Source organism: Procambarus clarkii, chromosome 47 (genome assembly GCF_040958095.1).
Source record: "Procambarus clarkii isolate CNS0578487 chromosome 47, FALCON_Pclarkii_2.0, whole genome shotgun sequence".
NCBI lineage: Eukaryota > Metazoa > Arthropoda > Malacostraca > Decapoda > Cambaridae > Procambarus > Procambarus clarkii.
Genome location: NC_091196.1, coordinates 24,658,092 through 24,681,535, shown reverse-complemented (window position 1 = coordinate 24,681,535; position 23,444 = coordinate 24,658,092). Strand labels below are relative to the sequence as shown.

Sequence of the window (23,444 nt, the reverse complement as noted above, 5' to 3'; positions counted from 1 at the left end):
TAGTTCACAAATACACAACTGAATAGAACTTACGCATCTCCGATTTTATATCTACATTTGAGTGAGGTGGAAGGGGTGATGTGGCATTAACACAAGACAGAACAAGATGTGGCATTAATAGGGTATTAATTTCATCAACACAAGACAGAACAAGAGGTGATATTAATAGGGTATTAATTTCATCAACACAAGACAGAACACGAAACAATGGATATTGAATAGAAGTGTTTGTAGAAAGCCTATTGGTCCATATTTCTTGATGCTTCTATATTGGAGCAGAGTCTTGAAGTGGGTAGAATATAGTTGTGCAATAATTGGCTGTTGATTGCTGGTGTTGACTTCTTGATGTGTAGTGCCTCGCAAACGAGGCACTATATATATATATATATATATATATATATATATATATATATATATATATATATATATATATATATATATATATATATATATATATATATATATGTATATATATATATATATATATATATATATGTATATATATATATATATATATATATATATATATATATGTATATATATATATATATATATATATATATATATATATTATTTATATATATGTGTGTGTGTGTGTGTATCACGAAAATAAACGCGTGATTAAAAATGTGAGTGTCAGACCACATCTGACATATATATATATATATATATATATATATATATATATATATATATATATATATATATATATATATATATATATATATATATATAACTGAAAACTCACACCCCAGAAGTGACTCGAACCCATACTCCCAGAAGCAACGCAACTGGTATGTACAAGACGCCTTAATCCACTTGACCATCACGACCGGACATAATGAGGTGATAGCCGAGGCTATATGAACCACCCCACCGCCGGCACTCGGATAGTTATCTTGGGCATAGCATTTTACCAAATCACCTCATTCTTTGGGGCACACGTGAGGAACACAAATGCGAACAAGCCTGAATGGTCCCCAGGACATATGCAACTGAAAACTCACACCCCAGAAGTGACTCGAACCCATACTCCCAGAAGCAACGCAACTGGTATGTACAAGACGTTTCAGTTGCATATGTCCTGGGGACCATTCAGGCTTGTTCGCATTTGTGTTCCTCACGTGTGCCCCAAAGAATGAGGTGATTTGGTAAAATGCTATGCCCAAGATAACTATCCGAGTGCCGGCGGTGGGGTGGTTCATATAGCCTCGGCTATCACCTCATTATGTCCGGTCGTGATGGTCAAGTGGATTAAGGCGTCTTGTACATACCAGTTGCGTTGCTTCTGGGAGTATGGGTTCGAGTCACTTCTGGGGTGTGAGTTTTCAGTTGCATATATCCTGGGGACCATTCAGGCTTGTTCGCATATATATATATATATAATATTGTGTGTGTAATTTACGTATACATGTATTTGTAGAACAGAACCTACTATTTAAATCCCATATTTCTAACTATTATTGTATTTAGTTATACAAAACTGGCTTGCAGTGTGTGTATGGTTGTACCTCTTATCCTCAGCCTGTATACACACCTGAGCCTTATGCTGACCAAACCACACCTCACAAAGTGAAGTAACGACGACGTTCCGGTCCGTGCTGGAATATTAATTGGTGTAATAAAAGAGAGGAGACAAAATCTTCATATCATCAGCCACGTTATTGTCACATCTTCTCTACCAAAGCCTTATACACTCCTTAGCCTCTACTTACACCTTCATAAGTCATTTGTCATTTGTTCCGGAGACAGGAAGTCTGTGTGTATATACATGTTAGGCTTATATTGAGGTGCATCCCTTTCCAAGACGCATTTTATTTGTATTGATACATTAGATGCATCTGCATTTATGCAGCTGCCCTAGACATATGAAGGGGAGTACAGTGTCAAAAAGCTGGCTCCGTGATGCTAAACAATCCCCGTCACACAGGATGGTTAGTCATACAGAGGCATGTGATAAGTAGTCTGCACTGGCAGACTCTGGGTGCATTATGAGGATATCATCAACACAAGAGTGAATAAGGCAGCAGTGATACTATAAGTCCCCATCTTGCAGGATGGTTAGTCATTCAGGCGCCACAGAACAAGCTGGCAGGGTGCCTATTTTATTACCACTAGGTGAACAGAGGCATTAGGTGACACGTGCCCAACCATTTCTGTCTGGCCCGTATACATACGTACTATACATATATTGTTTTATTTGCTAGTGACTAAGAGATAATTTTATACCTAAAGTTTGAACATTTGTTGGGTCCCGTCCCCAAGGTATACCCGTCCCCAAGGTATACCCGTCCCCACTCACCCGTCACAAAGTTGACGCTGCGGCCAGTTTTTGCTCATCACTGACATCACTACCTTAGAGAACTTGCCCTCCATCCCTCCTCTTCCTACTTTTTCCCCTTCTTTCCTTTTTGCTTCATCTTCACCCTCCCTTTCATTTCTCCTTCCTCCGCCAAACGTCTTCTTGCACCATTCTCTACCTTACCCCGGTATTGACGGTCCGTGCCGTGCCTCCTACAACTTCCCCCACCACCAGTTCTCTGCCTCTTCCACTTCCTGTTCTCCTGCACACAGGAACTGTCTCTGAGAGCGGACAAGCGTCCTCAACTGTGACGCTTACCTTGTTTGATAATATATTGGTTTAGTCTTTACGTGGTCGTTTGTCTCCTTGTTTATTCAAGTCACTTGTGCTGTTCCGGCGTGAGTATTACTCTATACTCACTTTCCCCTCGAGAGCGGGAGAGGTTGCTGAAATAGACGGAACACACAGAACATATACGGCATTCCTATACACGATAAAGCACCTAAATTATTGGCATCGTCTCAAAGCTCTCCAAAAGTACAACCTAGAAAGGAGACGAGATTGATTGATGAAGATTAAAGTAATGAAAATAAGGCTTATCCCAGAATTACGAGGGATGGGGTATGAAGAAAGACTGAAAGAATAAGACCTGGCGTCGCTAGAAAGAGAGGAGAGGAGAGACATGATGCAATATTTCTGGGATTGACCGAGTGGAAAAAGAGGAAATATTTACAATAATACCTGTAGAATAAGAGAGCATAGGTGGAAGCTTGAGAAACATATGAGGTATTTATTTTCTGTCATATACATGGCAGAAAATTGTATTTTAGCTTAACAGCTGTGAGAACACGAAAGGAACTGAAGAAGCAGGTTGTGTAAGCGATCTCCATTCATAATTTTAAAAGTAGATATGATGAGGAAATAGATCAGAAGTTATTGCATTAGGCAATCAGTGGATAGAAAGGCTGAGTCCAAGAGCTAAAGCATAATCTTACAAGCACAAATACGTGAGTAATATGTGTGTCCCTTTTGTGTCACCGGGTCACGTGACAACACAAATGAAACAGAAATAATAAAATGATGACTGCCATAATGATCATTTTCGGCGACCTTTTTCAGTCATGCAGTCATCCTCGGGGCATGAAGTAGCTGGGCTTTATGAGGCTGGACGGTAGAGTAACGGTCTCGCTTCATGCAGGTCGGCGTTCAATACCCGACTGTCCAAGTGGTTCGGCACCATTCCTTTCCACCGTCCCATCCCAGATCCTCATCCTGACCCCTTCCAAGGGCTATATATTCGTAATGGCTTGGCACTTTCTCCTAATAGTTCCTTCCTTTCGTGAGTGAGTATTTTCATCTCCGGACACTCGGCCACCTGCTGAGTACTGCTAGTGATGTTAATCCATCGTGGAGTGCTGTTGTGCTGGAAATGTTACTACATAAGTCAGAACTGCTTCTCCAAGTGTTGCTCAAACCGTTCAGAACGTTTCTGTGGTTGTGTTATTCCCAGCTCGGCAAGGGTCCACTCTCCTGGCCACCACTGGAGAGAGAAACAGTCTCACACACTCACCACCCAAAAGGCACACATGCGCCCGCATAATGCATTTGTATGTGCAGCCGTTAATATTGGTGTAGAATATTCGCCTGGGTCACTGTGGTTCACACCTTGCTCGTACATACACGTGTGTGCCTCAAAACATGGCTCGTCTTCTTAGCTTATAATATTAATAATATATATAATAGTGACAATGTTTCATTAATTACTGTTAAATACTTATCATTAAACATTAGTATGAACGGCTTTTAGAAACATGTGTAAGGAATCGTTTATGACCTTATATGCCACATATGTCAGACTAGTCCTGGAGTATGCAGCTCCAGTGTGGAGTCTGTATCTAGTCAAGCACAAGACTAAATTGGTGAAGGTTCAAAGATTGATTGATGAAGATTAAGCCACCCAAAAGGTGGCACGGGCATGAATAGCCCGTAAGTGGTGGCCCTTTTGAGCCATTACCAGTATCAAGAGCTGATACTGGAGATCTGTGGAGGTGCGACTGCACCCTGCGTGACGGCCTGCCAAACACACACCGAAACTACGACGTTGGTACAACGTTCGAACAAGTTTTAACACCTAACCAGTTATAACAACCAATATAACAAGTTATAACAACGTTATAATACGCCATAAACACGTTAAGCCAAGATGTAACAACTTTATTACAGGTTGTAACAAGCTGAAAATAAAGTAAGTTTCGGTTTGTGTTTCCAGGGGGAAGATGTCTCCCGTGAAGGTTCAGTGCTGTGCCACCAGACTAGTACCCGGGCTGAGGGGCTGAGGGGTAGAGTCCCCGTGGTGTACTGGTAAGACGCTCGCCTGGCGTTTCGCGAGCGCTTTGGCCTGGGTTCTTATCCTCCCGGGGAGGATTTACTAGGCGTAAATCCTTAACTGTAGCCTCTGTTTACCCAACAGTAAAATGGGTACCTTGTTATTAAACCATTTGGCGGGATTGTATTCCGGGGAACATGGCATTAAGGACTTGCCCGAAACGCTAGGCTGTACAGAATGTAAGAATTTATATATATATATATATATATATATATATATATATATATATATATATATATATATATAAATGAGGAGAAACTACGGGAACTAAACCTCACGTCGCTGGAAGAAAAAAAAAGTTAGGGGAGACATGATCACCACATAATATTATCGGAGGAATTGATAAGGAAGATACAATTGACAAATACAGTTTATTCAACACAGGTGGTACCGTGGTACATGCACTAAGAGACGCAGGTGAAAAGTGAATACCCAAATGAGCCACAGACAAATTAGAAATAACTTTGTTAATGTCAGAGTACTTAACAAATGGAACGAACCAGGCAAGTGATGTGGTGGAGGCAGACTCCGTACACAGTTTAAAATGTATATGATAGAGCCGAATAGGCTCAGGCATCTGAACACCAATTGATTGACGGGTGAGAGGCGGGACCAAAGAGCCGAAGCTCAACCCCCGCAAGTACAGTTAAGCGAGTACACAAGCAATAGGTCTACCCCACTTACAGCTTCCCCCACACCCAACACTCCCTCGACCACCACTCTCCCCCAACCATGGAGGCACTATCACCCTCAGGTAGGAGGCACTTGACCCGCTTCCAGGCATTGATTCACCGGCTACCACTTATAGTGGTGTTCTGTCTCTCTCCATCCCTCTCTATACGTCTCTTTCAGCCGGTATATGCAACACTCCCTCCCTCCCTCTGGCCTCCGCAACCCCCCCTCCCTTATCCCTCTTCCGTCCCCTGCTCCCTCAGCCCTCTACAACCCTCCATCTTTGACAAGGAAATAATTTAGCACAAAGTGCCAAGAGCCTATTGGTCGCTGCGAGACATAAACTTGTTATATCCACTACAGCCTTAACATACATATGTCTAATCTTCGCTGGAAGATCAGTCTCTCCGAGACACAAACCAGGGTTTTACACTCCCGGTTGCAATTCTTTTACCATGTCGTGGTACAGTCGATTAAGGTACGTCTGGAATCCTCTCGGTCGTAGGTTCGAATCCTCATCACGGCCCTTGTGGATTGAAATTGAAATTGAAATAAGTTTATTGAGGTAAAATACACACAAAGGGATGAGGTAGCTCAAGCTATTCTCACCCCATTCAGTACATCGTGTTAATACATGTTGTACTGAATGGGGTGAGAATAGCTTGAGATTTGTTTATTAGATTCACATATCTTCCGCGTGCGGGTGAAGGTCTGTAAGGGAAAAGGGGCCTTAAGAGGGAAATATTTAAATGAACAAAGTGGTGAAGGGAAGAAGTAGTTATTTTATTGTATTTATATACGGGAAGGTACATAGGGTTGAGAGAGTAAACAATATGTGTGTTCTTACACTCTTGCAAGGTCACTAATAGGCATAGCGTCTCGGGCAGGTCTCGGGCAGGTAAAGGTAAGATTATTAATATGTATATTGTAGCAAAATTTGAATTAACCACAATATATATATTGATGGTAGTGAACACATGGGTGAAGTTTACCTGCAGCCATTGTCACCGGAGCTCAGCGTCTGCTGGCCTGTTTGTTGGGGCATTGTTGTGTGGGGACACCCGGGGGGGGGAGGGAGGGAGCCAGAGGGAAGACAACAAGGAGAAATAGAGAGAGAGAGGGTAAAGAGGGTAAGAGAGGGTAAAGAGAGAGGGTAAGACAAGGTAAGACACCACACACTAGAAGGTGAAGGGACGACGACGTTCCGGTCGGTCCTGGACCATTCTCAAGTCGATTGTGACTTGAGAATCCATTCCTGGACCATTCTCACAATCAACTTGAGAATGGTCCAGGACGGGACACGATGAGTTTGAGTGATTCAAAACAAACACGTTTATTAATATATATATATGAGAAAGGTAATTATCAGGAGAATACACAAAGTCAGTATTACTGTATGACATAATATAAAGTCTTAATGATAGTATAACACGTAATTATTATATGTATATACTATTGTAATAAAGATTACAATATAGATGTAGCAGCTTTATTTGTAAAGTGATTTATACAAACTATTACAGTAAGATAAAAAGCCACACTAATATATTTGTGTGCTTTATGTAAAGATTTAGGCACATCCTGCCAGTAGGTATGGCAGGATGTACAAAATTGCCCCATTGAAATACAGAGGTGCAATAGGTACGCTGAAAGAGAACTTTATCAACATCAAAGGCTCAAGAGTTTTCAACACACTCCCGCTCCACATAAGGGTCATAACTGGCTGGCCTCGCACGGTGCTCAAGAGAAAAGTCGATGAACATCTTCAAAAGATACCTGAGCAGCTAGGTTCTGATTCATACGTCAGGCTGCGAGCAGCCGCGTCCAACAGCCTGGTTGACCAGACTACCAACCAGGAGGCCTGGACAGAGACCGGGCCGAGATCACTATCCTGAGTGCTTTATCAAGGTCTGAGTGCATGGTTAGGACGAGACTTGCATCTCAACGACTAATTCGGTTGCTACCCAGGATCCAGTCCCCCTATCCTTCTTGACCTGACCGTGTCACCTCTATCCTCGGCTGCCGATATTCCCACGGGGATGTCATTACAGGTGTGGCAGCAGTGAACAGGTATACATGTGTAGCTGCAGTGAACTGGAGTACACTCACACAAAACACTTATAACTTCCATTTAGAAGCAAAACTGATTTTGTAAATATTACTGCTATTAGGGAGATCACTGCACTGAAAAACTGTTCCATTCTCCACTACGCTATGAACAGTTCTTGGAGAAAGCTGTAAGACAATAAAGAAAGCCTATTGTAGCCCAGGATGTCTCCGGGCGGGTGGCTGGTGTACCATGTTGGTAGGAAGAGCAGTGATGAAAGGAGGCGCGTCTGCCTGGACTGTCCATTGAGTCTCGGCCGGAAACGTAACTCCAGCAGACACACTTCCAGTTTGTATGAGTCACAATAACGTGGCTGAAGTGTGTTGACCAGACCACACACTAGAAGGTGAAGGGACGACGACGTTTCGGTCCGTCCTGGACCATTCTCAAGTCGATTGTGAGAATGGTCCAGGAATGGATTCTCAAGTCACAATGGACTTGAGAATGGTCCAGGACGGACCGAAACGTCGTCGTCCCTTCACCTTCTAGTGTGTGGTCTGGTCAACACACTTCCCGTTTTCTGCCAGCCTTGCAAATTTGACCTTGAACAATATTTCCTTTAATATTTTAGTTTTTGTAAGTGTTTAATGATTGGGAAAGTGAAAAATACTCTCCAATTCCCTTCCATCCCTCACACTAATGTCGTCTACTACCCTGTCCCCACAATCTTTGTCTATACCATACCAATCGCATATACCCTCCCACGAACTCCGCATACCATCTTACCCTCCCACTCACACCTACAACCCTCATGCATGTATTAGAAAATGATCTTTTTGCTGGCGATATATCACACATCACTTCAGTATTTTAGTAAGATCAGTTCTGCGAGTGCCACAAGAAGCTTCTCAGTGCGCGAGGAGGTGGGAGGGGTTTGAGGCGTAACTGCTCCTTATATATATTCTGGAATTATCTTGAGAGAACCATTCGGTGGATAATACTTCTATAAATTATTAACATTTATCATAGCGGTACCCTACTGCAAGTTTAGTAAATATAACGTTAAAAATTACTTGGTATAATGATGTGATGATAATATTGATGGTGTGTTATAGTATGGGTAGGTAGTGTTTAATAGGAAGTAAAGCAGCGGAGAGTTTGGTGACTGGATGTGGCCGCCATATCGTCATATCTACCAGTTGCCAGCTATTCTTATGTGTTTTCTATCTTCTAAGTCTTCATTACCTTCTTGATATTCATGTCACGTGATTCAACAGTGCGCCTCTTATCACTATCGTCAAGGTTCGATCCAGTAGTTTATTTGTTGCTTGATACCCCGTAATAGAGCGAAATATATTTATAAACCTTTACTTAAACTTGACGAGTTGCCAACACTTTGTAAACCAACCAACTTCCTGCGCTCCTTCACCTGAGCCTTGATATTCTTTTCACGTCGTCTCGTCAAGTTCAGATTATACAACGCTTTTGTCCGGGGAGTCTACTCTTTATATATATATATATATATATATATATATATATATATATATATATATATATATATATATATATATATATATATATATATATATATATATATATATATAAATCCTCCTTTATAGTATATGCTCTGGCTTGCTCATCAGCTCATATGTATTCGGAGGGCCAACATGATATCATAACCACATGACGTACTGTAATGCTATCATTACTACTTTTGTTATATCTGTGTGTGGCTGGACATATAACCAAGCTTCACTTGTGTCTTAGGAATTAAACAACAAGTTCAGCTTGCGGATGGAAGTATAGATCTCGTGAATTATAAGGTGCACAGATAAACACACTTAACTCACGTCAATTATTTTACTGCTAAACAAATTGTTACAAAATAGAAGCCTTCACTTTCCTCCCTTCTTCCTTAAGACTTAAGATCATCTTAAATAAACGGGGACTTCCTTTTTTTTCGCAAGAATAACAATAGTAATAATAGTTCTATAATAAAAGTAGTTCAATAAAAAAAGTTCGAATATTTGGTTTAAATATTTTGACTAAAACGGCATACCTTGAGGTGCTTCCGGGGCTTAGCGTCCCCGCGGCCCGGTCGTCGACCAGGCATTCCGTTGGTACAAGAAAAATGTGTTGACGTATTTACTTGAGCAGGAAGGGTCCGGCGGTGAGGACATTATAGGTGTTGACCAGACCACACACTAGGAAGTGAAGAGACGACGACGTTTCGGTCCGTCCTGGACCATTCTCACGTCCATTGTCGATTATAGCAGTTGCAGCTCACAACATGCCTTATCCTCATACCTGTTATTTGTGTCCGTGGGGGAGGTGTTGAGCGCTGTTGTTGTTTAAGATTCGCTCCCTGGAACAAAAAATTCCAAGTAGCACAGGCTATGGTGAGCCCGTAGTTGTTGAGCGCTGCCCGGCTAGCTTAGTGGTGTGGCTACTAGGCTTGGCAGTGCGTCCGTTCAGGGAAAGGGAGCTCCTGGTGTACTATTTCTTCCGGAGATATAGTGTGTCTGCTTGGCTATTTACATTTAAAAACGTCAAAAATGGGTGTACAATTATCATTGATTTAGTTACAATTTTTTTTTGTTTATATATTCATGAAAGGGAAGTGGGGCAGAAATCTTATATTTAAAATATTAAACAAGATTAAAATGCAACTGGAGATAGCCCATAAGTTATCGCTGTTTTTTTTTAAGACTAAAATATTCATCCAAAACTTTTGCATAATCCCCGGGCTTGATGGCTAATTTTATATTTTTGTATAAACTTTAAGTCTTGCTTACATAGTTTACAAGTCTTACACAGTTTGAGCTGTGGGAAAAGACTTAAGTCTTTATATAAATGAAGTTAAGGCCACAGGATGAAAAGAAACTACAGGAGGAAAACCTAACTCCATGATGCGGAATATAGGTGAAATGTGTCGTCAACTCTATAACTCTTTCCTTAACATTAATTGTTGCATAATTCTTATTTAAATTATTGGCTAGATGACACCACCATTCTTATCTGGTTCCTTCCTGTCTGGGCCGCCTGGGGCTCTTGATGATGCTTCAGGCCAGACGAAAGTACTTAAACTAATTTCCAGTTTCACTGTGGTTTTTATCTTGTATTTTGAAGTCATCTTTGTATAATTATATATATATATATATATATATATATATATATATATATATATATATATATAATTATATATATATATATATATATATATATATATATATATATATATAATTATATATATATATATATATATATATATATAATTATATAATTATATATATATATATATATAATTATATATATATATATATATATATATATATATATATATATATATATATATATATATATCAATGCATGTATTGAGGTGCATTGCATTGCGATGCACGAGAGGTGAGGGTGTCTGGTAATGTTTTAAGTAAATGTGTACACATGTGTTTTGAGAGGAGGTGATATAACCGATGGTTGGGTTCCTACGCCCCTGCCCCTCCCCGCACCCACAGTTGCAGGGATCGAGTGCTTCCAGTGTGACTCCACCAGCGAGCGGACGTGTGCAGAGACGCTCCCGCAACACCACGTCCTCTACGCTGACTCTTGCGGCAACATCCAGGAGGCCACCTACTGCGTCAAGATGACCGGCGTCTTCGAAGGTGGTGTGTTGGTGCCTCTTTCCTTCCTCACACCCTATACCAATACCTTTCTACTGTCTAATTACATTTGTTTTTTATCTCTAGGGGCTCTTGTTTCCAACGCCCGCTTGTGTATGTGAGGGTGTTGGATTGTCTGGTAGCTTATGCCCTCTAAGATCTCCTTACTTGCTTATGTAGCCCAGGTGTATGGAGGCCTAAGCTATCCTGCTGCTGCTGCTGAGACCTTTATTAACACCCACGCTGACACTCACAATATTTACAGTATTACTAACCCTGTTGTATCAGTAGTATGTTAGAGAGGCCTCAGCGCTGAGGGTACTTGGCTTGCTGGAGTGATGGTGGTGAGCGTCGTGGGCACCCTGACACACAGTATAGGGGCAGCGTGGAGGGCAAGGCGTGACCAGGCATGTGTATGTTACAGCGTCAGGCATCAGCTGCTACCAGTGTGACAGCACCAGAGACCTTCACTGCCCAGAGTACTTCCAGGCGGGGTACCACCAGGCGCCCACCGCCCTTACCTCCACCACCTGCGACCAGGTCTTCGAGGCTCGTTACTGCATCAAGACCACCGGATTATTTGAAGGTTGGCTCACTTCCCTCGCTCCATCCATGGTGTGAGTGTAGAGGTGGCGTCAGTAGTGAGTATGAAGCACGTAGTACACTGCTGTGTTGGAGGTAGCTCCCGTAGGCCCCTTGTAGTGCCACCATGTGTTGATGTTACCACAACCGTTACCCTACTCCACGCTTCTCTCCACCACCCGCCACCAGCCACCCCCCATCACCCATCACCACCCGCCACCCCCCATCACCACCCGCCACCCCCCACCACCACCCGCCCCCCCCCACCCACCACCAGTACCGCAGTAATCACTGTTACCACCGCCTCTTTCATCACTACCACCACCACCACTTGTTGGGGCCCCACTTGGTAGCCCTGTACTCTCTCCACGACCACTAATCATTATCTCACTTCCATTATCATTACCCAGTAAATATACACTAATGATCAGTAATGCAATATTCTTGGGGAATATGAGGAAGAAGGAAGACAAATAAGAGAGAGGAGAAGTAGCACTACAAGTCACACCAAACAAAGTGTGTGAGGTAGACAGCTAATTTCGTCTCCAAATATCAACAGGGATTCAGGCAAGATAAAATCGATCAAACGTGAGAGAGAGAAGAGTGCGGACTCGAGCAAGAACAAGCTGGTGTATAAGGAAGAGTACTATATTGGACGTGGGAATATCACACAGTATGATGGTGGCGGGAGATGTGAGTACCACAGGGCTCGGTACTAGGCCCAGTCTTTTCCTGATGTACGTCAACGACATGCAAAAAAATAGTTTTTTTATATATCAATGTTTGCTGGTGTTAAAAGGCTGCTGACCGCACTACAGTGGATTCAAAGGCTGCACTACTAGAGTGCACTACGGTGGTCTGAGAAATGCCAATTGGATTTTAACCCAAATACAAATGTATAAATATAGGAATAAGAGTGAGACAACAGTAGAGAATGAAGGTGAGACATCTTCCCACTAAGACAATAGATAAAGACTAGGGAGTAGACGTAAGTGTCAACCCAACACCAGAGGTGTGGGAGCCCACTGTTGAGTGACCCCCACGCAACACCCGACTACAAGGTGTTGCATTTTAGGCGGGTGTTAGTCTTTTGTTTAGTCAACACAAGACTAAAAGTCAAAACATATGCAACAAGGTTCGTTCCTGCTATGAAGGTAGACTTTGAGAACTGGACCTCACCACTAGAGAAAAAAAGGAATAGGGCAGACATGATAACGGCATTCAAGATTCCATGGAAAATAATAAAGTAAAAAGAGAACCAATGTTAAAAGCGAGGAACAATAGAGCGAGAGGATAAAGAGGGAAACTGGAGAGGAAACCCAGTCAAAGAGCAGCCCGTCCTCTCGACCGTTTACTACCTCACTAAACTGAGGTATTAAATTGCCCGAACCTAACCTAACCGTGGACCAACGAATAGAAAACGGGCCATCACGACAATATTGCGAGCCGCTGTGATGTTTAGTACATCAGTTTTTGGTGTTATGGGCTTTATACGTGTAATACGACACACTGTTGGAGAGGACGGGTCGCTGAGAGATGTCACCAGAAACTTCTTCAGTGTTAGGGTCGGAAATAAATGAAACGGATTAGGTGTTTTCGAGGCAGTTCATATACAGCTTTAAAGTAACTATGATAGGAAAAGTAAGTTCAAATGTTATTGCAAACGCTCCATCCTGCAAGCACATCTAGGTGAGTACTCACACACATACACGGGGCCCATGCCTGACCTGCACCAGCCTTGCTTTGTGTGACATGTAAACACTTTTATACTGGCTTCCTGCATAGCTCAATATTAAGCCTGTGCTTGTGTAGACTCTGCCTCTGCATACCTATATTGCTCAGTTTGGCTCTCTGCCTTGTTCTCCTTACCTGACTTCCTCCCTGTGTGTGTGTGTGTGTGTGTGTGTGTGTGTGTGTGTGTGTGTGTGTGTGTGTGTGTGTGTGTGTGTGTGTGTGTGTGTGTGTGTGTGTGCGTGCGCGCGCGCGCGCGCAATGTGAAGATGAGGACAAGACAACAGTGAGGTGTGAATGTGTGCTGGTGATGGCACGGTCACTACTGCACGTCGTAACATAATATTGATTGTTGGCGTTATTATGTTATTGTGTGGCTCACACGCCTGGCCGGCCCACGGTGGTCACCAAGGGCTAGATTCACGAAGCAGTTACGCAAACACTTACGAACCTGCACATGTTTTATCAATCTTTGGCGGCTTTGTTTACAATTATTAAGCAGTTAATGAGCTCCGAAGCACCAGGAAGCTGTTTATAACAATAACAGCAGTTGATTGGCAAGTTTTCATGCTTGTAAACTGTTTAGTAAATGTAACCAAAGCCATCAAAGATTAAGGAAAGATGTACACGTTCGTAAGTACTCGCGTAACTGCTTCGTGAATCTGACCCCTAGACGCTACGACAGTCACCTGGACACCTCTACCATCTTCACCTGATAATTACCATATCACTTCACCTCTGTTAAGTAAATTGTGAGATACTCTTTGTGCCAATGTAAGAATGATTTAGTATATACCTGTGTAAGTATATTCCAGTGTATGTTCCCATGTGAGTATTTACCTTTATCAAATTGTACATATATATGAGGATATACTTGCGTGAGTACCTGTGTATGTTCCTATGTCCTGAATATATACCTGTGTAAGTATGTACCTTTGTGAGTTTGCATGGATATGTATATATATACTGTATAAGTGTGAAGTTATGTTTTGTGGGGTTGTATTGGCTGGCGTAATGTCAACACTGCCGGCGTGAGCCTCACACAAGCCCGGTCTTTGATCAGGTCTCCACCCCCAGGAAGCAGCCCGTGACAGCTGACTAACACCCAGGTACCTATTTTACTGCTAGGTAACAGGGGCATATGGTGAAAGAAACTCTGCCCATTGTGTCTCGCCGGCGCCTGGGATCGAACCCAGGACCACAGGATCACAAATCCAGCGTGTGTGATCACCGGCTCCCTGTGTGTGTGAATAGGTTAGGTTAGTTTGTCTTTGCAACAAGTTGAAAATCTTTTCCCGTTTGTCCAATGCGTTAAAGGTCGGTATATGTACTTTGGTCGTCATCGTCACTAATGTAATACCAAAACTGATGACTTTGGAGACTGATGAAAGGGGCTTCCTTTGTACGTGCCTCGAGAAGGCTCTTCAAGTGTGGCTCGGGTATGTCTAACTTGTGGGTGCTCTCGTCTCTGTATACTCTCTCCAGTAGCATTTCTATGGTGGTGTCGACCGGGACCTTGGTCAATAGGGACTCCACGTCCAGTGAAGCAATAATTACATCGGGATCTGTAGTTTATATTATTTCTAGTTTAAATAATATATATATATATATATATATATATATATATATATATATATATATATATATATATATATATATATATATAATAGAGTGTCACATGTATGAGGGGCCTGGCTGGGGCCCAGACAGGTGTCGATACTTGTCTGTGAGGGGGCAGGGAGAGGGAGAGCCAGGTGAATGAGGGTCAGATATAAGGGGAGGGAGGAGGGGGGGGGGTAGGAAGGATGAGAGTGAGGATTAGGGGGGGATAAGCGTGAGGGAAGGTCTGAAGAAGAGAGGGTAAAGGTGAAGGATGACCACGGTAGCTCTCTTCCCCACACACCGTAATACTAAGGTCCGGGTTCGATCCCCAGTGGAGGCGGAAACAAATGGGCAGAGTTCTTTCAGCCTGATGCCCCTGTTACCTAGCAGTAAATAGGTACCTGGGAGTTAGACAGCTGTTATGGGCTGCTTCCTGGGGAAGGGGTGGGGGGGGGGATTATAACAGTTGATTGACAGAGAGGCGGGCCGAAAGAGCAGAGTTCAACCCCCGTAAGCACAACTAAGTGAATACATACACTGCCCCTCCACAGTAAAGTAGCGCCATCCTACCCCCCCCCACACTGCACCACCCCCACACTACATCACCCCCACACTACACCATCCCCACTACACCATCCCCACACTACACCATCCCCACACTACACCATCCCCACACTGCACCATCCCCACACTGCACCACCCCCACACTCCACCACCCCCACACTGTACCACCCCCACACTGCTCCACCCCCACACTGCTCCACCCCCACACTACACCATCCCCACACTGCACCACCCCCACACTCCACCACCCCCACACTCCACCACCCCCACACTGTACCACCCCCACACTGCACCACCCCCACACTGCACCACCCCCACACTCCACCACCCCCACACTCCACCACCCCCACTCGGCACCACCCCCACACTGCACCACCCCCCACACTACACCACCCCCCACACTGCACCACCCCCACACTACACCACCCCCACACTACACCATCCCCACACTCCACCACCCCCACATGGCACCACCCCCACACTGCACCACCCCCACACTGCACCACCCCCACTCGGCACCACCCCCACACTGCACCACCCCCACACTGCACCACCCCCCACACTACACCACCCCCCACACTACACCACCCCCACACTACACCACCCCCCACACTACACCACCCCCCACACTACACCACCCCCCACACTACACCACCCCCACACTCCCTACTAAAATCAAGCGTGGATACAGTAATCAAAATGAGGCCGCATCAGAGATTTGTACAATTGAATCACTACCGTCATTTCCTTAATGGGAAAAACATAGAAAACAAATTAAAATGAGAAGTGTGTATTCAGATGGTCAATATGACCATACTATCTTATTGATAGGGAGTATTTACCAAGCCATGGTATTAATATGCGAGTATATTCTAGTGAATTTTATTGTAAATGTATGAACACTAAGGTATACAAACAATATATTGTGTGAGGAAGTGGGAATTAGGGTGTGTGAACAGCATCCAAGATGTGTTAAGGAATAAGGATACTTGTACTGTATATAGAATTGTATGATAAAAGGGAGTGAATGTTTGATATTATCGACAACTCATAGGAAGCCCCTTTCCCTAGCTGTGTGAAGCGGTTGGGTGCTGCTGTGGGTGTACTACTGGAGTGTGATGCTGTAGTATGTAGTGTGAGAATTTTTTAGTATATTTCTAACATTATTTTCCTGTATTATTCTCCCATTTCTTTCAGACTGAAGCCTTATCATATTGTGAAATTGGTAAACAGGGTAATAATAATAATGATATGGATTTTTTTTAACTTTAATGCACATATCTCTGCTTAGATAATTTATTAATATTTTAATTACTTTTGATGTCATACTATGAGCTTAATCCAGCTTAGATTTGCAATTAAAATGAAATCTATATATTTTTAATTGTATGTATCCTCACCCTTCCACAAATCTAATAGTAATTTAATAATTATTAATTATGACATTAGGAATATAAATCAAATGTGCTTTATTTTGAATATAAATGAAAAATGTTTAATGTTTACTGAGCTTGTAGAACCTATAAGTACAGTTACTGAACTTGTAGAACCTATAAGTACAGTTACTGAACTTGTAGAACCTATATGTACAGGACTGAGTGTTGTGTGTCATTACAGGAGAGCTTGGCACCAAGAGGTTCTGCTCAGCTCGGGACTGGGGTAATTACTGTGAGTGGGTGAGGCGGCCTGGTGACGAGAGAGAATACCGGGCCTGCGTCTTCACCTGTTCGGGTAACTCTTGCAATGCTGCCCCAAGCACACTCACGCCAACACCCCTCTCTCTCCTCCTGCTGCCTGCGCTGATTTTCCTGTTTTTCACAGCCTGGCTCACTGCTTTGTAGATGCTTGGCTGGCAGTGGGGGTCAGGACCCTTACATTACTTTCTGTTGATTGAAAAACATACATTGTTCGAGCTTCCAAGCCTACAAGTACAGTACTGTACATCGTGAAAATATAAATGGCTGTGAGATGATTAATTTTTGCTGGCTGTCCCATTAAACAGTAACTGGTGATGAATTAGTGTAATAGATGGGGATACATGAGTGGAGTTAGCAGAAAGTACACTAGCATCAACTGTTACAGCCAATACTCTGGACTTCCAAGAGCAACCTTTACACCTCTGTATGGCATTTCAACACTTCTTCTTCTAGTATTATCATAGAATAAATTTCTGATAAGTTTAAGTTTACCGAGGACCACTTGTAGCCTCAGGAATTGGGTCACATATCTTGAATTGACCTATTTTATAATTATTTTTTTCAATAGTTCATGATGTTAGTCAGATTTTAAAACAAAATTCAGAAAATACTGAGAACCTCAGGCAAAGAATCTTAAATATAGTAACATATATGATTCTTCCTGGCAATACTAGAGTGTAGTTGTGGCCTCAATATTGTTTACATGTTTGTAATGTTATAACATACTTGTTATTCCTGTTTACAATAGAGTACAGGAAATGCATTGTTGTTTAATACCAAAATAAAGTTACCATCATGTGATAGAGAAATTCATTAAATAATGTGAGTACAATGAATCTTTGTGTATGTTTGTTTTATTATAAGGACAACTGTCTTGCACTTAAGCACAAAAAAATAAGTGATAATCTACCCATTTAATTTTCCTCAGAAAGCTGTTATTAAACAAAAGTAAACAAACTGTAATTTCCTTAATGTGTTGCATTCACAAGTCCAGTTATTCAGGACATATATTGAAGCCTGAAGCCAACCAAGAACCCTGTGCAGCCGTCAAACGTGGTTATTTGTACACCTGCCCCATGAAGGATGTAACCTTCAATTTAAGTACTATACATAGGTCAAACAAGCTCACAAGATGTTTATCCTGTCATCTTCAATCAGGTGTTCCTAAACATCACATAGGAGAAGGCTATGATATCACCTTAATAAAAGGAATGCTGAATAATAACCACTTGTATAATAAAGCCCAAGATGTAAGGAGATTAAAAGTTCTTGAAGTCCTACACATAAAAATAGAATGCACCATAAACACTTAAAAGAATAAATTATTCATTCTCCCCACTATAAGAGTGAGAGCAAGACTGAAACTCAAAGATGCCAAAGATGCCCAAAATGCCATAATCAAAACTATGGTCACCTGAGTTCTTATATGCTTAGTTTATTGGCCCATCACATCACATTCCCTCTACGCATTTTCTTTTGCCTGTCACCTGACGTAATTTTGTATGCACCTGACTTTCCAGGGTTATAAATCAGATGTTTCCTCATGTCCTGCCATTCCTCACTTGAGAATGAACCATGAAGGTTCAAAATATTATGTAAATTTCAATAAGTATAATACATCATACAGTTAGTCTTCTTTTAGTCAAAACTTAAACAAATATGACATTTGAAGAAATCCTCATCCAATTAAACCAAGATGTTAGAGGGAAGGAAGGATAGAATAGAGGGGACAGAAGTTGGAGGGATAGAAGGAAATAAGAGATAAATAAACAAGGAAATAATAAACACAGAATATGCAGTCATATTCAACAAAACATACATACATTACATGTAGGGGAATTGACATGGTAGACAAACTCTTTAGCACGGGTGGAACACGAACAAAGGGACACAAGTGGAAACTTAGCACACACATGATAAAGATTCTGTTTAACACGGGTGGCACGCTCACAAGGAGAGACAGGTGGAACTGTGTAGCCAAATGAGCCACTTGGAATTTAGAAAAAACTTTTTCAGTGTCAGAGTAGTTAACAGATGGAATGCATTAGGCAGTGATGTGGTGGAGGCAGACACCATACACAGTTTCAAATGTAGATATGACAGAACCCAGTAGACTCAGGAATCTTTACACCAGTTGATTGACAGTTGAGAGACGGGACCAAAGAGCCAGAGCTCATCCCCTGCAAGCACAACTAGGCAAGTACACACACACATACTGTATATGCAGCAGTTGTATGGTGCCCAAATCTCAAGAAACACATAAATAAACTGGAAAAGGTGCAATGGCATGCTACAAAATGGCTTCCAGAACTGAAAAACAAGAGGTACAAGGAGAGGCGTTAAATATGCCAAAGCTAGAAGATAGAAGAAAGAGAGGTGATATGATAACCACCTACAAAATAATAATGGGAATTGACCAAACTGACAAAGAGGAATTCCTGAAACTGGCAACCTCATGAACAAGATTCAGGTAAAGAGGTCATTGATTCAAGCTCAGAGAAACAAAAGTGCCTAACAAATATTAGAAAGTTTCCTTTTGCAATCAGAGTGGTTGATGGTTGGAACAAATTAAGTGAGAAATTTGTGGAGGCTAAAACGGTCAGTAGTTTCAAAGCGTTATATGACAAAGCGTATTGGGAAGACGGTACACCATGAACATAGCTTTCATCCTGTAACTACACTTAGGTAGTAATTGCACACAACTGAATTTTGTAAACAAATTAAAGCTAATTAGGAAATGGCTAGGCTCTGTTTAGTTACATAGTTTTTATGAGACAAAAAATTGCCAGTTCAGCCCATATATCAGCAAGAAGGATCTTCAATATAGTTTTTGGTATTTTATGTGATGAAACTTACAGATAATGTGGTGTCAACATAACTTGTAATCAAAATGTCATGCTCCTGATGACCAGTCAACATTCTTGAATGTTGTTTAATTATAGGCATTTTGTAACAAATTATGTTTTGTTTCTTTTTATTCTTAGAAAGCGAGTATAAAATCTGCAGAGAGGAACAATTTCCTATACTGTTGTCAGGGGGTTTCATTCCAGACATGGACCTCTCCTAACATGTATGTGTCAAACAATTAGTGTCCCCACACTTCTGGGTGTTGTGTCATGCTGAGCAAAAACATACACGTGTTTTGAGTGGCTTTGAAAATTTTGTAAAAGTGTTCATGTTAGAAATTATGGTATAAATTCAGGCACTGATATTTTTTAGGCTGTATCATTACCCAAGAGGACATGTTATATAAGGCAATTCCAAACTTATTTTATCTTCTACTGTATTTCATTGTGTTTGTGATAAATGTATGTTTATAAATGGGCAGTGTGTGTGTGTGTGTACTGCATTTAGGTGTGTAAGTGGATGGAGTGTACTTATGGAGATAGACTTCATTCAACACACACCTGCCTATCATATTCCAAAAGCTGTATATGTCTATCCCAACCTGAATTTGAAATGTCATAATTTGTTTGGATAGGGATTGTATATAATATAGGTAAAAAGCAGTACTGTACATGCATCATGTAATTTTGAGTGTGGATGTTTGAGACTTGAGTGAGAGTTACGCAAGATTGACCTAACACCATACCTTACAGGTGGCAAGACCATCCAGGCTACCTTATGAATGGTAACATGGTATTAAACTATGATGGGGATTAAACTGTTTGGAGAAGATACATAGAATTTTGTTATAAATATATATTCATTCAGTAAATTGAAATCTTTGTACTGTGCTGTATTTTGTATTTTCAAATCAGTAGTTATATACAGTATAGTATTTTGAGATTAACATGTTTCAAATCAAACAAGAAATCTCTACTGTATGTCGTATATACAGTAGCTTTTATTTAGTTATGGATTTAATGTTAAGCATTAATGTTTTATAAATTATTACAGCCAGTTCAGCTTCAGATTCCAAAAGAATACCAGTGATGCCATTATTAGTTTGCTTAATCTACACAGACCTTGACAAAAATGAGTTTACAATTGGCCTCTTCACTGACATGAGAAAGGCTTTTGATACAGTAAATCACAATAACCATCTACTTAAACTACGTCACTATGAAATTTGAGACCTCGCTTTTAATTACATTCTACATTCAATCAGATCTCAACAACAGACACCAATATGTAGTCATCAATGACATAACCTCTCCCACTCTTCTATCAACCAAAGAGTTCCACAAGGCAGCATTTTAGGATCTCTCCTATTTCTTTACCTGAATTAACCTGAGGGCCACCATCTCTCTAGTGGCCTCGACAGGGAATAGGAAGCTGGCAGCTTGTCAAAGCTCCCCCAATTGTTTCCGAGGAATTTTTCTTTGGCATTTATTGCTTCAACAGGTAGGCAGTTCCATGGGTTTGTAACCTTAAACTTTGTTTTATTTTGAAACGAATAATCAAACCAAATACACTTTTAGATAGACAGTGTAAACATTTATAGTAAATGTGAGGGAAAGTTCCTTGGCTTATACATAAGACTTGCCAAAAAAGTAAAAACTGTTGGTACACTGTACTCTCAAAAATCAGATACTATACCCTTACTCTGCTCTTCTCAAACTATACTATTCGATAATAGTATAGTATAATCCCTGTTTAATGGTATACAGTAGGTGCATTGAGTTCAGCCACTGCAACTACCTCAAGCCCATCATCACCCAGCAAAAATCAGCTATCAGAACTCTTAACAAATTCTATCTTCAGACAACACAACCACTTTGTTTAAATCCTTTAACATGTTAAGCATACACTCACTCCATACATACTCTTGTGCTATTTACACTTACAAAACCTTATTCCTAAATTCTAATGCTGTTCTGAAACTCTTCCAAGATAAATGTAAAAGAACCATGAACATCACACGAGAAATACAGTAAATATCGCTGATATTCCCAGTCAGGCTAAATCTATGCAAACACGTCATGCAAATAATAGGACCCAATTTATGGAACTCCCTTCCCAGTGAATTAAGAAATTGTTCAACCTATACTTTATTCAACAGTAGAACTAAGTCATCACCTTAAAACCCACCTCCGCCAGCTCCCCGCAGGGGTGGGGGGATATGGATATGAGAGGCCCACCTTGTGCTACTAATTTATCTAATTTATTTCTAATTTAGAAATACAACACAAAAAAATTTAATTTCTATCACCACTTTATATTATTATAGTAACTATGTGAATTAAAATTCTTTCATTATATATCTCATTACATTAATTTTTTGTTCAAGATTACCTTTCACCTTTTAATTTTAAATTTACTGTAAGAATGCATCAGTTAATCACCAATACTGTATACTGTATGTACTTTCACAACTCATTGTACCTTGTATACTGTAAATATACATAAATAAATAAATAAAAATAAATATAAATTTTTATACATAACATTATTCTCTTTACACCACTTTACTTATGTTTGTAAAAACATTGTCATATTACCTTTTAATTGATAAATGAGCAAATAAATCTTTTAAGATAATGTAATTGTATGTTTTATTTTCCAGTTTTCATTTATCAGAAATTGTTGGAATAGGAAGTAACAATGGAAAGCCCCTCTAGATATGGCATGCCTTCTTCCAGGCTTGGCACCTTCTTTCAATACTTACTTATGGCATCATTTAAACCAATAAAAACTCCTCCCATTGCATCACAATTTCAAATGGAGCTCCCTGATGAGTTGCAAATTACAAACAAGCTCATGAGGGTATAACCATCAATGCCCCTAGACAGAACACACTGTATCTTGTTTAAGGGGTATAATAGCCATATAAATTTGAAGTGAATAAAATTTGAGAATGTCAAATGTGTGAATAAAACATTGACATTGACTCATCAGCTTCCCAATTGTTTAGTCGAGTCCATATATGCTATTATTCATCACTGGATGCACTCTCTCTACAACTGAGGTATGATTCATGAGCTGAGGGAACATCACTGATCTAGTCCTATTTTGAATGGTGAGGTAAACTTTACTGGTTGTGCCACAAAGGGGTACTACCAGTAGTGCCTTTCATACTGCATATTGATCCTAACAGGAAAAGGTAGACCATTCAGCTTTACAAATTCCTTATGAACCTGAATCCAGATTATTATTTGAAAGCATGGACACCTCACCTTAAACAAATGCAACTGCATTGGGATTACCATCGTCCAAAAACCAAATGTTGAGTTCACTGGTTATCAGTGACTTCTTTGGT

At 41.0% G+C, this 23,444-nt stretch overlaps 1 protein-coding gene across 2 annotated transcripts in view; it reads left to right on the top strand.

The window, feature by feature from the left end:
* LOC123762988 (UPAR/Ly6 domain-containing protein bou) overlaps positions 1-22,731 on the top strand; it is a 29,704-nt gene extending 6,973 nt beyond the window's left edge. The window contains exons 2-3 of one of the 2 annotated variants that reach the window (XM_045749878.2): positions 11,491-11,652; positions 17,163-22,731. In XM_045749878.2, coding sequence (XP_045605834.1) covers positions 11,491-11,652; positions 17,163-17,386 — 386 coding nt within the window. In that variant the 3' untranslated portion in view covers positions 17,387-22,731. Of the gene's footprint in view, positions 1-10,922; positions 11,073-11,490; positions 11,653-17,162 lie in introns of both variants that reach the window. The other variant, XM_045749879.2, reaches the window with a different exon arrangement.
* The last annotated feature ends 713 nt before the right edge of the window (positions 22,732-23,444 follow it).